This window comes from Barbus barbus, assembly GCF_936440315.1.
Source record: "Barbus barbus genome assembly, chromosome: 14".
Lineage (NCBI taxonomy): Eukaryota > Metazoa > Chordata > Actinopteri > Cypriniformes > Cyprinidae > Barbus > Barbus barbus.
The window spans coordinates 13,346,904-13,363,006 of NC_136742.1; the positions used below are offsets into that span (position 1 = coordinate 13,346,904).

Consider the following 16,103-nt stretch of genomic DNA (forward strand, 5'->3'; position numbering starts at 1 on the left):
GATCTCTGGTATAAAAAAGGCTAAATATGAATACAAAGGATCCAAAAGAAGCCCAAAAATAAAAATAAAAAAAGTAAGCTACAAAAGTAATAAATGAGGATGTAAGAGCTGCACTTTTTAATAAGCTCATACTTCAGTCACGTTCTGTACAGATTACAGAATATTACTTGCATCCATGTTGGATGATACAATCAGTGATTCTGCAAGGCACTATGTTAAGACAACTGAAAACTCTTGAGGAGATACAATGAATGACGGGACATGAGTGTAATGCAGTGTACTGAATATTGCATTCTCAATCAGCCAGTAAACTGACTTTGTCTAATATCCAAATTTTCCAGGTTTTCAGTCAAAACCAAAAAAATATATATGCTACATTTCCTACCTGAAGAAACCCACATGATAATAACTGGGTAATTATAATCAATCCTGGCTGAAACAAGTATAAAAGAAGTGAAAAATATATGTTAGAGGAAAAACAAGTGTAACAAGAACAATGACCAGTTAATATAAGGGTGTAAAAAGGGTCAAGTTTTGATTAGCACTTCAGTGCAGGAGGAAATATACTGCACCTCACTTCCATCAGGTTACAAAACACATAAGGCAATGCAGATCACGCTTTAGGAAGGCCACTAGGCAATGCTCCAAACTGCACCTTCACACTGATCAAAAGTCGCATTACTATTAAATGAGACAAGCAAACTGATCATCTGCGGAAGCTTATTTCTGTGACAGAATCTTAAAGTTGAAAAAGTTACCTTCAAATGATCATTTCACAAACAAATCTCACAATTGAACATTATAAACTCACAATAGTCAGAATTGCAAAATGTAAACTGGAGATGCAACTTAATATGCGGTATATTACGTTAACTGTTTTAATTTATTTCCTTAATGTTTCTCTTGTGGCCCGAACATAGTGAAAACAATGAGAAGAAACGTATTTTGTGTTGAACAGGTTGTTTTTGAAAGTCGGTGCTTAAAATAAAGCTGCTCTTAAGTTTCATTGATGACTGAAGTGTTAATTTTATTTAGGCTATTGGCCTATAATTGATTGTAGGCTATATGCTAATAGACCTGATTTTCAATGAGGAGTAGCCTAAGCTAATAGCCTAATCTTTTATTATCCTCACGCGTGCGTCAGTTATGCGGTGATGCGCTATGAAATTATTGCGGCGCAAATTAATTGTAATATTAATTTAATAATAAAAGTAACTTAATAATAATAGCCATAATGCAACAGGCCTACATTAATTGGAAATTCCAAATACTCTTAATAACAATATTTTTCTCAATCGAAAATTTTCTCAGAATGAGTTATCATTCAACTCTTTGCTCAAAATTCTGACCTTCTCCAATTTTGAGATTTTCTCAAAATTCTGAAGTCTTAATTTCAAGATATAAACTCAATTGCAAGACATAAACTTGCAATTCTAAAAAAAAAGTCTGAATTGAAAAAACTTTTTTTATATATATACTGATAAAAGTGGTAATTGTGACTTTTCTCTCATGATTTAGACTGCTCTCACAACTGAGTTCAAACAAGTTTTGAAGCAATTTTAGTTAACATCTCACACTTGAATTCTTTCTAAGATTTGACTTTCTTGCAATTCTGAGGAAACTCAGAACTGAGATATTTTTGTTTTCACAATTCTGACAAAGTCAATAGCAAGAGCTTAAAATTGCATTTGCTTAAAAAGTCTAAACTGTGAGATAAAAAGTCATATTTACCTTTTTTTTTTATTAATAAATTAACTGCGATCTCTTACCTCACATTTCTGACTTTTCTCTCAATTGAGTAATAAAATCATAATTGTAAATTAACATCTTAAGTTTATATCTCGCAATTCTGAGATTTTGTCAGAACTGTGAAGAAAAAGTCAGAATTATAAAATAAAAGGTAGCAAATACCTTTTTATTCTGTGGTGGAAATAAGCTTTCATACAGATCAGTGTGAAAGAGCAACATCTACCAGCAACAAGGTTTCTCATTAGTGGTAGCAGATACTGCCAATAAACATCCCAAAAGAACACAACTGCTGTCCACAGCAATACACGATCCTTCTATCATAGGTCTTAAAAATCACAACTGTCAAATCTAAAAAAATCCGGTTGTGTTAATATGGCACAACATATTAAAAAAAGGATGATGGTCAGGAAGTGGTCTCCAAACAGTATCCGAACTCCAGCATTGTCAGATTTGATGGACAGCAATATGGACCGATGGCCCATGTGATTATCTAAAGTGGTGATTGGCTAAAAGCACACTGCGAGTCACTGACCCAGTGTGTGACATCAAGACGACACGCCGTCCTGGTCCATACTGCTTCCTAACGCTTCTATGTCATTGCTTATGTCTGAAATCATGCGGTCCCATTCGTCACCCTCAGAGGTGGCCATTCCTTCATCCGATGCGCCCGCAGCACCGTTTCCATTAGTGGTGGAGTCTGACGCAGAGCTTGTCGTACGTTTGTAACGCCCAAAACTGTCCGTTATGATGCCGCGGCCGTCCTTCACACCGATGGTTTCCAAAAAGTTCTCAAAGTGCTGGCTGTCCTTCTCAGGAATGAAAGGCCGCAGTCCTGGAGAGGAGAAAGCGGAACTGAATTCAATAAATGCAGAAATTCTCCAACACAATTTGTGACACATTTCAGCACAAATCATTTGAACCTGTCAAAATGTCTCACAGGTTTAACAGAGTCTATTATTGAAGGATGGAATTAGCAACAACAAAACTGGACATGGCAGCAAACTCTCAAACTGCAGGTAGTTACTCTTCTACTATGCAAATTATACATTCACATATCACAAGTCTTAAAGATACAGTAGCAAAAATCTATACATTTAATTCTAAGGGTCAGTGAGACGGTGGAAATTCATCAAAAATCTCATCATTTATTTAAAAACATTCTACTAAGTGGACTCCAGTATATGGAATGACTTCATTTAAAGAAACAAAAAGCTACATCAGTAAAATAAAAGTTTATTTTCAGTTATTTTAATTTGAGTAATTTTATTTTTAATTCGTTTTTTGATATTTAGCTTGATACTTTTATTTCCATTTTGGTTTTTTATTTTTTTCCCCCATCTAATATGCGGTTTTTTTTCAATTAAATGAAAGCAATTCATAGTTTTAGTTAACAATAACAACTCTGCGTGCATTAATGTTAAAGATTTGCGTATAAAGTCAATGAGCAACAAGTAGTCCATAGAAAACTATGTTTAAAACAAATTTAACACCTTAATATGTAACTAACCCAGGAGGAGGAACTTCCTGCTGTCTCCGTAAAGCTGACGCAGGTTGATGCAGAACTCATGGATGGAGGCTCCGTTTCTGTACTCGCGTAACAGTGTGGCAAACTGCTGTATCTCCTGAGATGACAGCTTTGTCCTCAACTATAGCAGAGGATGACAGGAAAACGGAAATGCATCATGGTATCATTTATTATACAAAACCTAATTACAGACTCTAACAACAGACAATCAAATGTATTTTTTTACACTGCACTCTACACACAAACACTCACTGTGGTCATGTAGTCTTGTAGCAGTTCAGCAGCTGTTGTGCTTAGTTCACTCTCACTGGTTGTTATGGTTTGTGGTGAGGCCGGGGTGGAGGAGGGGCTAGAGGAATGTCCTGCCTCTAGAGAACTTTGGAAAGCATTAGACAAAAGAGATTGGACAAAAACACAATGATTGCTCAATTCAAGAAATAAAATAGCACATTACTGCAGAGGACAGTTGAAGCGATACTCACAATGTGCTCGCCTCGGCCTCAAACACTTCTTTGGCATCTTTGCTCGAGGAGTCCTCTGTTATTGGAAAAATAAGGAAAGTATTTCGAAATCTTTCATTTTGCTACAAGGTCAGTGTGATATGAACAAACTAAGCTTCAGGAAGCATAAATATGGTTCCAATAAACCACCCCAGATGAAAAAGTGATGTGAAACTGACTGTGGTCAGTGGTTTTGGGCAAGCACAAATTTACTGGGAAATCCCGAAATGATGAAGCTGTTGCCTACTCACCGCTACAGATCGAGAGATGCCTGATGGGGGTTGTGGCTCCATCAAAGATGGCCCTGTCCAGGAAGTCAATGGTGGACTCTGTGTAGACGATCTGGAAGACTTGACTGAGTAGAAGACAGAGCTCCTCTGCTGCAGCCTGAAAAAAACAGAGCTCACAATAATAAAAAAAAACCTGAGCTCACGATAATCAAACCAGTGCTGCTTTTATTAACATCAAAAGTAACAGTACACTGCACAAAATAGTAGTTTTTGCAATAAATGACTTACACAAAAACTTAATCCTGTATGGTTTGTCAAGACAAAAAAAAAAAAAAAACGCAGAATATGCCACTTTATTTGAACATAGACAAAATATGGTCCTTTTAAATGATCAAAGCCAACCTTGTTGTCGACGGCCAGAACAAGCAGGCAGCAGACCTCCACAAGCACAGCCCCACTCTCCGAAAGAGAGCTCAGAGTGGGAGATTTTGACGTCTCTGTACTATGACATGGAGAACCACCGGGCTCCTGAGCTGCAAACACAAATCACACCCCATGGTAAGAAAACCCAAAATTATTTTCACACATTATCCTAGAAAAAAAATGTCCATTACTGTGTTCTGTTTAGCTTTTTGTGTAATGCTCTTTCACATTACAGCATACCTGTTTTTAGCACCACGAGGTGAAGTGAGTCGTCTCTGATGTAGGACACAGCTGCGATGTCATGAATAGGTACGCGGAGAATGATGTCTTCTCCGTCACGCCACACGAGCTTCACATTGTATGCCGACAAACTGACAACAGCATCCTGCTCTGATGTCAGCTGCCCAGCCAACCGATGAGACTTCTGCAAAACGCATTAGAGAAGCAATGTGGGAATTTATCTTCATATTGTAAAATAAGGCAATGTCATTGACTGTTACTCTTACCCTGGCATTGTCAATAAGCTGCAGAACTTCTGTGCGGCTGGAGGGATTCAGATATCCAGGAACTGAGGTCAGCTGTCCCAGATACTACAATAGTAATAACAAAACAACAATAATGATTTAGAGCCTTTCTAGAAAACAATATCGCTTTACAGAGCACGATAAACAGGAAGATAATGAAAAACAATTATTTATATTAAAAAAATGGCAAAAGAAAATAAGAGATACACCATGAGACTGCACTACAGAGTTTTTATTTTATTTTATTTTTTCTTTCGTCTAAGGAGTTCTAGAATCTAGAAGCAGTAATGTTAATGTTAAATAACCTGCCACCCATGAAATTCCCTAACTAGCTAGCTAGGAAACTAAGGAAGGGAGGGGAGAAATCACAGGAGTTGATATAAATGTTGGTATCATCAGCATAACAGTGGAAACATTATCTGTCGAAATAGAGGCATAAACTGCTAATAGAAGAGGACCAAGTATTGAACCCTGGGGGATGCCATAGGTCGATAAGGTAAAGAAAGGTTTGGTAAAAATAACTTGCTGCAAGATGGGATCCCGTGAAGAGCTTGTGGCAAACACAAATGCAGAGCTTGAATCCAAAAGAAGAATATTACAGGAAATGAGGGTTGAGTCTTTTACACACTCTGAAGTTCAATTGACCATATTCACGGAGCGCTGTTTAGAACTTCCAGATAAAGATAAGCCAGCTCGTAATCTTCCGGTGAAGCTCATTTTATATGTGCTATATATAGGTAGAGACTCTCACAGAAACACCTCCTGCCTCATTCTTATCATAAACTGAGAAACAAAATAATTGCAACACCGCGGAATTAACATACAGTTACATGTTATTAAAGAACATATAATTTTATATGCGGAGTCTGGTAATCCCAGGAAAGTACCCACGTGAGTATAACTGTACATTTAAATGCTGACAAATAAACGCTATCGTAACTGTTTAGGCAGTTAGGCTAAATCTCTTAAAGGACAATGTAATGATATTCTCGATATCTTGCCTTCATAGCTATGAACACATTTTTTAAATCTTATAAAATTTTAAAGCATTTATTATTTCTTAACTCTGTGCGGTAAAATTCCCATTATTAAAGGTTCACTTTTCTTTCATGAAGACGACATGAAGAAATATGCTAAAAATGTGTCTCGCTGAAAAATAGACTTTTTAAGATGAAAATTATAATTGGCGTTATAACCAGGAGATGGCAGTAGGCTATAGGACCAATCATTGGCTGCAGCTGACATTTCAACTTAGTTTTTCACATCTTTTGATTTATTATAAAATAAATATTTTAACAAATTTAGAACTTTGTCGCAATGAAGTATAAAGTATAGCAAGTGCAGATTATGAAAATGGTTTTAAAAAGCACAAATGGCGCCATAGTTTCATCCTTTAGAGTGTTGCAGTGACTGTCTTTTTGCAGTAAAGGAGCTGTCATAGTTTAATGTGGACGTGAGGAGACAACAGATGCATTTCATGGTGCATATAAAGCTCCCATTCGGGGCGAAGTTCACGGGATTTTGTCCACAGAATGGTGAGAGCACACATTTTATTATTTAACACTCAGTATTTAACTTAAGCGCTGCAAGCCATGCATACAGCGCCGGAGATGATAGATTTTCTGGTACGCAAAACAAGTACTTTAAAGGAACCGTTACCGTGGCACAGCTTAACCCTCCGCACATTTTCATTTTGAGTTATATTGAAAAAGTTTAAATTCAGTCGATCTTTTTTACCCCGTTTTAACATGTGTTTCTATGGAGACCTGTCATAGCTGTCGGGCAACATGGCGGATAGCAGCGGCAGCACATAATATCCGCGTTCTGATTGGTCAGATCGCCTGTCAATCGAGCTCTTTGCGAACGGTCAATTAGACACACTGCCTAGTCTGCATTCCAACCAGTAGAGTTTGGCCTTTCTACCTTTGCTTTTTTCCCCCCAAGAAAATGGTAAAATGAGCACATAATACAATAGCACAAATTTGAAAGCGAGTAATACCTTAACTTCCTTCTCAATGTAGTCATTGAGCAGAATGTCTGGGTCGATACGGTGGTCCGGGAGAGAGAGGGAGAAGGTGTGGAGGGCCCTGCGCTCAGTGGACTTCTCCAGAGCCTTCTTATCTCTCCCCTTCTCTCCTTTCAGAAACACCCGCTTGAATGGAGACACAATACCTGGCTGAAGAAAGAGAGAGAGAGAGGAAATCACATCACAACCAGAGGAAGTCAAAAACACTTTTTTCAGTGTGACCATAATTTTATGAGTTTGGTCAGTGGCTAGCTGCGCCAAAATGATTCTTGCTGATGTCTGATGTCTTGCTGATGTCTATCTTTGAAGTCTGTGTTCTGGACTGATGGCGCAACTGTTACTACAACAGTCCCAAGCCTGTAAATAAATCAGCCTCCATGGAAGGCTGAATCAAGTTTAGCAATATGCAGTTTCTTTTAAAACATTCAACATAAATGAGCAAAATAGATGCATTGACATGCTGTCCTTACCCTTCAAATGTACTACTGGCTTAAAACAACAACACAATCAACTAGTCTCAGCACTACATTGGCTTGAAGGCTTTTATGAAACCCTATACCTTTGCGAAGCATAATGAGATCGACATTCATGGAAAAAGGCGGCTACTTACTCTGTGGTAAACCTAACCACTAATGTCAGCTTGCTATTCAAAAGAAAAGTCTCTAAGCTCTTGGAAGTAGTTAAAGCTGAAACCTGGAGGCGGACTGAATGTTTAGGCAACCACGTTGTATTTCACAATCTGTGGATTTGTAATGGTGAACAGCATGCTAAAATTACATTTAAGAAAAGAAGCAAGAGTTCTGCGAGCCCTACCTCTGTCTCCATGATCAGTCACTTCAACAGCACAATGGAAACTGGCAGCACACGACAGCTGTCCTATGCAACTGTCGACTACTGTTGCACGCTGCTCTCAAAACAGGTTGCATGTGGTTTGACAAATGAGTGCTAACTCCCTCAAAGCAGCAAGAGAAACCACACCCCACGACACACACGTGTCCTCACACACAAACACTAATGTTCTGCCTTAAGCTATAGTTCATGCAATCAGGAAGAACAGAAAACACAATTTCCTGTGATGAAACACCCAAACAAAGTGTAAAAAGGTTATAGAAACTGCTGTCCTTCTATAAGATGATCTCCAATAATGCCATTCTGGTGCAAAATACTGGGCTAGGTAGGAAGTAATTAATAAAGAGGAACTACCAAAAATAATTATACCATTTAGAGTAAAACAACACAAACAGTCTAGAAGTCTATTCCAGTTAAGGTGTTGAAGATCAGCCCAATCCCTCATTATAATGAATTTAGTACAATTATAATGCACAACTATATGGCTCTTGGTAATAATATAATTTAACAATTAATACATTAATATTGTACTATAAGCATTTTATTATAGGGCTGGCTTAAAATGCTAATTTTATACAATATTTAACAGAGGGCCCCTGCTCCATTTTATATCCACCAAGGAGTCTTTGTCCACAGCATGGTGGAGGAGCCCTGATATAAAGTATTCAAAAACATCCCATGGAGCCTAGTATATCAAAGCTAATTCATAACATTAGATGAATTACATATAGATTACATTCAACATTAGATGTTTTCACGTGTGAGCATCGAATCTATGATATATTCCGTCTCAGACAAGCCTAATTCTTTCACATACTAAATTATTGAACAGTCAAGAAAGGAGACACTAAAGGAACGTGTCCTTCTGAAATTTCAGAAAACAAGGTGTACAGGAGATCCTCACCTGGATTTAACAGGCGATCCTCACCTGGATTTAACAGGCATTCCCTTCAAAGGTTGCCAGTAAGATTTTTAAAAAGAAAAATTGCTTTTATTCAGCAAGGACATTAAATTGATCAAAGGTGACAGTAAAGGCATTTGAGTTATGGCATATCAAATCAACTAAATTTCATTTTTCTGAAGAAAGATAAACATGTAGAGTGATGAAAGTCAAATTATTAAATGTTGACAATATTTATTGGGTAATCCACTATTTTGTAGAGGAGGTTTTTCACCTGAGATTCAAAGTCAAATTTCAGGGGGGTAAAAATGACTTTAGAAAGACGGCAGCTGCATCATTTTACACAGGGATTGGCTGGTTTATTAGTGAAATCTGTTGACTTTAGCCATCTTTGTTGCATTATGTGGCAATGGTGATCATTCAAATATAGGGAAAAGGCATTTTTTAAGTTTTTTCTCCAAAGTTTACATGCCTGTAACTCAAGAAGTATTAAAGATATCTTAATGACCTTTTACACATTGGGTCTTAACAAACATTCCTTTTGGCATCTTCATTTTTAAGGCCCTATACAGTTCAGTCCCATAGATACTGTAATTTCAATTTGGCTCTAGAAGTAAATTCTTAAATTGTACACATTTTTAGTGGTCAAAAACCATAAAAAAACTGTTAGTTTAAATTATAATAATATTAAGAAATGGACAGTTTTACTATATTTTTTTGAGCACAAGAGACTTTTTTCAAAGCCATTTTAAAAAAAATCTCACCGACACCAAACTTTTGAATGGTAGATTATATAAAAAGATATTATTGCTTTAAGTTCAAGGTTTATTTATTTCAGGTTTTACAAAAGCTGCTGTTTACATTACCAAGCCATCACAAAAATATTATTATGATAAAACAAATTTCACACTGATTTTGAGAGTAAATTACTCAATGCCTCCACCCTGTGGCCATTTGGGGGAACTGATTCCCAATGCTAAATCATACATCCAAAACATTCATTAACACATTAACGCATTAATATCGACTGAAAGCCCAACCTTTGAGATATTACACAACATCTTACAAAACTATGAAAATTGATTTGCTTTGACTGAGGAAAAAAAAGCATCCGTTGCACAGTGGTGATTTAGAGAGATGGTCCTCACTGCAGAACACAAGACCCAGGGGGCGAGGTTGGATGCAGATCCAACTCCTCCCACATTATAAACACTTAAACCTACCCGTCTCCACCCCCTGATCCCTAAATCTACACCCCTACACCTACCCATCTCCACCCCTAAACCTACCATCTCCACCCCTAAACCTACCCATCTCCATCCCTAAACCTACCATCTCCACCCCTAAACCTACCATCTCCACCCCTAAACCTACCATCTCCACCCCTAAACCTACCATCTCCACCCCCTAGATGTGGATCCAACCCCACCCATTGGATCTTTGTTCTGCAGTGAGGGGCTACTGGATTTAGACGCAGACACAGGGGGAGTCACTTCCTGTCTGAATCTTTGGAGAACCCAACCCTGCATTCTCCCCTGTGTATGAGGAGGAAAGTCTGAGCTCGGCATGGAAACACCTCCCCTACAAAAACGCTGATCTGATAGGAAACGTCACATCACAAGAAACCCTTCTGTGATCCTGCCGTTCCTCACATCAGATAATGCTGTTCCTGCAGGCTTATTAACTTCTTCATCGAACAGATGAGTTATTCTCTACATAGACTCAATAGGGACAGACAGGAGACTTTTAAGGTCTGATCATTTTATTTTAACAAAAATGCTCAAAAATGTGTAAACTGTACCCTTAATTTTGAAACTGCACTCACAAATAGCCATTCGCACAATTGAGAAATCTCTGCTCACAGAGTAGCTAAAATGTAGATGTTATCATCATTAAAAATAATATTAATTTACATTTTTATATCTATATTATATTAAATATATCCAAACCAATTTAGTTTAAAAATTATAAACAGAATTTATCTTGTTAATATTATATTTATAATATTTACAATATTCTATACACACATACATACATATAGCAAAAGTTAATAAATGTATCTGGACAGTTTTTAAGAAAAGCCAAGAGCTAGGCTGTGTGTTATTTTGCAGTTTTGGCTCTTTATTGTTTATTTAATACAGTCTAAAATTCCAATATTTTAGGATCATATCTATTAGAAGAAAATCAGTGTAGACATATTTCTTAATTGGAGGACCATGCTGCGATACTATGGATGCGGTTTATGAATCTTGGAGTAGATACTGATCGTATAGATCAGTACAAAAAATGATAAACAGACAGTACAGATTAGAAAATGCAGGTCGTATCTCAAATATTGTTTCTACGTGACCATAGGGGGCTCTGTAAATCTCTGCCCGAGGTATGAGTGAGATACTAAAAGAAACTCGTTAGAAAATGACAAGAGACAGATAAGTAACAATCACAGTAAAGTCACATGCTGAGATTCTCAGGTTATTTTGGGTAAAGCGACTAACACCACCAGCAACGTTACTAATCCAGTCAAGCATAGAGACTCCTCTAAATATCACCAGTGATAAGAATAAAATGTGGGTGTTTTTATGAGGCTGAAGAGAGCTAATAAAGCTCTTTATCTGTGGTTAGGCCAACACTTTTCAGCTACTAACCAGTTTGTGGATCATGAGCGTAAACTCTCATAATATTACAGTGTTGACTTACCTTTTTGACTTTCTTTAGGTCATCCTCCATCTCTATGTACAAATGCTCTTCATTTTAATTGTATTAGCTGCAGTGATGTCCACGAGTTCAGAGCCATCTGTCCACGGAGGCGCTTTACCGAGCTAAACTAAACTAAACACCGATCCAAATCACGTGTTCGTGGATCGGAAATAAACGACTAACCTTCTGAATCGTGAAAAACAAATGGGGATTTATTCAGAAGGGGACAGAGGCCGATCAAACAAACACAGCAACAAACTTTTCAATCATGCCGCCATTTTGGGCGTAGGGCGTCTACCCACAGTGCTTTGCGAGACAAACAGAAAACCTCATAAGCGCATATTAAACTAAATGCATATTGTCTTATTCATAAACCCTGAAAATTAAAGATGTGTCAGTTTAGTATGTTTTAGATTGTGCCTTTTTACTCTATCTTAATAGTAAGTAATCGTAATAAGTTCTAGTACAGTGGCTCTTTAAAGAGGGGCCCACTAGGGGGCCTCAGCAAACTCCTAAAAAGGCTACAAGAAGACTTAAATAATATAATTACAACACTTTACCTTCTAAACATCTCAAAATGCTTATTTTGAACATATAATGTAACATTGCCTACTTCTAATTTAAATCTGTTCCTTCAACAACATCTGTCTTTATGTATGGATTTACATAGTTACTATTGTTAATCAGATCCCCTCAGTCCTGAATGTGGTTACATGCTTATGAATTCTGAATACATTCAGCAAATTTTCTTCACGGTAATTCGATCGAAGCAATTTGATGATAAAAATGAATTATAATAATAATGTAATATCTTTATTAAACAACAATGTGTTACTCTGGGAAATCTATCTCTATCATATCAGTATACATTCACATACACATCTGAACATATACATTAGTATATAACCACTTTGATCTGTCATTGGGCAAATTCTGCATAAACATAAAGCATACAGTGTTGTATATATGTACTCACTTTCAAATACTATACTTATTTTTCCAGTCTTCAGTGATGAACAGTCTCATATATAGATCTACAGTAAGGCTCAACATATTCTTTTTTGTCAATATATTCCCTTTTTCACCTAAAAACCAAAGTTTACAAAATCAACCGTAGCACCATATGTTGTCGGTATTAGTATATCTTCCCAAAAATAAGGTCTAATGCATTACTAGACATCAGTTTTGTTCTCAAATAATGGCAATCAAACAAAACAATTTACTTTCATTTGTATTTGACAACATCAAATAAATCTTTTTTTTTCTCAACATAAGTAATAAGTACAGTCAGTTATGAAAAAAGAAATGTTACAGATAGTAGCAAATAATTTGCTTAACTTTGTGCCTTCTTTCTTTAACACCCCATGTGAGAAATACAATGACGATCTAACACAATCTGTTTTACAGGTAATTTACCCGTGTCCAACAGCATGGATAACAACTCTAAAATCAGCAGCAATTCATCTGACAACCATAATCATTAATAAGATCATTTTCCAACAAAATATACAGCCAGATCTACAATAACAGAAGAAATACACATAGGTTTAGGACATAGAGATGACAGGAATATACAACACAGCAATCACCTTATTATGTTTAGCGATCCCTTTTTACCAGTAGTACTTTTAGGCCTGTATAGATGAATGTCAAAATGATGCATTTTCATCTTTTTTTTTTTCTCTTACGAGAAATCCTAGTGCAGATTCTAAACACCTAAACATATTTTTTAAAAACAAATATACATAAAAATAAACAGAAATTCGGGGAAGAAGTAAAAAATAAACATATTTGCTGCACCAATGCTTCTTTGTACAGCTTGAAACATAATAAATGGCACCATATTTCAAAGAGAGATGTTTGGCTGTAAACTGTGTTGAGGTGCTTGTTCTTCCAGAGAGGAAAGTGTCCGTGAGCTTAAAGAGGCAGGTCTATTAGACCGTGCTTAGTGAGCCACAACAGGGATCCTGCGGTCCACATTTGTGGTAGCACCTTTAGAATATGTTGATAAGCACCAGGTCAAGAAACAAAAATGCACCGTTTTGTGGTTGTTTCATCATCAGAACTTTTGGCTCTATATCAGTTGCTGAACCACTGTACAGAACTGGATTTGATGAGCGTGTAGAGAACCCTGGAGCGATGGGTGGGACGTTGCATTGAAGAAAACATGCACGTGTGTTGGAGGGGTCACCATAGGATGCATTTTGCGGGCATGCTAAGAATCCAAAGGATGTAGAAGCAGTCTGAAGATGGTTCAGCACTAGAGGCCTTTAAAAATGTGTCCAATGCCATCTCAGGTTTTAGTTAAAATATTCGACCCAGTGAGCACCATGTTTACGTACCCCACTTCTTCTATTCTTATTGGTCAACACACAATTTTTCTTTTTTTTTTTCTTCTTTTTTTTTTGCAGGCATAAATCCATTTGGCTAGACATTTTTGTTCACAAGACAAACGACAGAGAGTAAAGATTAACTTGTTGGCACTACAGCTCATTCGTTTTGCAAGACAGAGGAAGGCATAGACAGAAGTACATTAACAATCATTAAATAAATTGCTAACTTCATCATAACTGTCATTTAGTACCCAAACAAACCAAATCTCATTCCTTTTTCGCATCCAGACATAAACGAAACCCTCGAGAATAGTCGAATGGAACCGGTCTGTGTATTTCATTTTCAGGAAAAGCGTGGAACCCAACATTCAAGTAGATGTTAAGTATTGCCTTTAAGTTGTAATAAGCAGATCATTTCGTTTTGCAAAGATTTACCCAGAGAGCACTTCCAGTGTGGGTATACGGGACAAAATTGACTGGCTTGTTACAGTACTGAGCGAAATATGAATGAATGAATATAGACACTGGCATTGTTGTTTGCTGCACTGGCTGCCATGGCTACACAGAAGCACCCAAAAAGACAAGGCACCACAAAGAATCATATATTAGAGACTGGTCCCACTTACCCATCCCACCCTCCACATCTACAAATGGCGGTATGACTTCAATTTCAGCTAATCTGATGTGTAACTTGTTTGACTAGTAAGGCAGTAATCTAAAATGAACCAATTCGGAATTATATGCATGTTGTACAGGGTTGGATTTGTTGCAAATCCCACCCTATATCTGATCAAACGTGGCGATGTTGGTCACTACACATGCTAGTGGAATAATAGAAGAAAATATCACAGTGTAGTTGAAAATATCAACTGGACTGTCTTACCTCAAGTGCGTTAACAGTTACCGATTCTGTAATTGGACTATGAACGTATCATGGGATGCCAGGCAGCCGAGTCACGCAACCGTAAAAACGAGTAGTCGCCGTACACGTCTTAGCGTAACAGGGTTGGTGATATCCCAGCAAACAACAGTGCATCAATGTGCCAAGCACCTACAGAAGTGGAATATCGGTGACTTTTTAGGCACTGGAAGGGAACAGGGAACAGGAAACGGAACTGTTTCGTTTTGTAGCTTAAACTGAAAACCTGATATTGCAAGGGTTACGGAATATTGATGTTTTGGAATAAGAATTGCATGAAATCGCCTGCCCGTCCCCCGTTCCCTTTGGCCAGGTTATAAATCCAAGTTGTTATCTTGAAACATAGTCTTTGCATCCGAATATCCCAGATACCACTCGCATGAGAGGGGTGGAGGGGTCAGAGCAGCAACCAAGGATGGAGCTGAAGAGGTAAGACCTACAAACCAAAGTCACAAGCATACACACACATGAATACACACATTCACTGATAGCTATTGTCTATCCCCATGTTCTTTTCCATCCCTGGCAAATAAAACCCTCCACCTCATCAACTACAACCGATCTGAAGTCTGCTTGGAAAATTTCAGCAGGCACAAATGAGGTTTGTAGCAGCCTATGCGGTGAAACTTGGCATCCCATGTTAATGTCTGCACTTATCTCACCTGGATGCTAAACAAAGTGTCAGAACAACACAATTACCTCAGCCCTCACAGAGCAATTCATTCATTCTCAATTGAATTGATAAAATCAGGGGGAAATAACCTCAGGATTGGAGGTAAACAAGTGGCTTTTTGTAGAGGCAACCCTCAGGTTTGTTTTAAGTGCACCATATATAGCAGTGGTCGGCAACAGGCAGCCCGCGGGCCAAAAGTGAAAAGGATAGGAAAAGGATCACTCAAATCAGAAAGAATGTGAAGGCTATGACTGCAGTGGACATGAGCGGGAGTTATAGTTCTCAAGGAATTTATTTCTGAATATTTTCAGCTGACAGCTGACTTTTTTTTCTCTCAGAATTGCGTGATATAAACTCACAATTGCGAGTTAAAAAGTCATAATTCTGAGATATAAACTCGCAATTCTGGGAACATATCAGTCTTTTCCCCCCTCAAAACTGGACTTTAGGCCTAACTCGCAATTCTGACTTTATAACTGGCAATTGCGAGTTTATCTCACAATTCTGCGAAAAAAAGTCAGAATTGTGAGATAAAAAGTCGCAATAACCTTTTTTTTTATTCAGTGGTGGAAACGGGTATAGAACTGTGATATTTCAAACATACTGAAATACTTTAGACGCAGAGCGGTGTTTCTGATATCAGTAGCCGGGTTTCCATCCAAAGTTGCGAATTTAACTTATGCGCAAAATTGGAATATCGCATAAAATATTTGCGAACGAGCACCGTTTCCATCCAACGAGTCAAAGAGAACAA

At 37.5% G+C, this 16,103-nt stretch overlaps 1 protein-coding gene across 2 annotated transcripts; it reads right to left on the reverse strand.

Moving 5' to 3' along the window:
- Positions 1–91: 91 nt before the first annotated feature.
- Positions 92–11,729, reverse strand: LOC306879808 (cerebral cavernous malformations protein 2 homolog). Of its 2 annotated transcripts, none has more exons than XM_079433005.1 (10): positions 11,425–11,729; positions 6,951–7,127; positions 4,934–5,017; positions 4,668–4,851; positions 4,407–4,537; positions 4,026–4,161; positions 3,757–3,811; positions 3,527–3,650; positions 3,257–3,395; positions 92–2,581 (listed from the first exon to the last, which is right to left on the reverse strand). In XM_079433005.1, the coding sequence occupies exons 1-10, from the start codon at positions 11,452–11,454 to the stop codon at positions 2,295–2,297; spliced, it is 1,347 nt and encodes a 448-aa protein (XP_079289131.1). In that variant the 5' UTR covers positions 11,455–11,729; the 3' UTR covers positions 92–2,294. The 2 variants fall into 2 exon arrangements, with proteins under 2 accessions (XP_079289131.1, XP_079289132.1); XM_079433006.1 differs by lacking the exon at positions 11,425–11,729 and adding an exon at positions 7,791–7,905.
- Positions 11,730–16,103: the final 4,374 nt, after the last annotated feature.

Coding starts and splice junctions, on each gene's coding strand:
- LOC306879808 (XM_079433005.1), bottom strand. CDS start 11,454: ATGGAGGATGACCTAAAGAAAGTCAAAAAG. Junction 4,538..4,667: donor CCTCGTGGTGCTAAAAACAG/GTATGCTGTAAT, acceptor TTGTGTTTGCAG/CTCAGGAGCCCGGTGGTTCT. Junction 3,651..3,756: donor GAGGCCGAGGCGAGCACATT/GTGAGTATCGCT, acceptor TGCTTTCCAAAG/TTCTCTAGAGGCAGGACATT.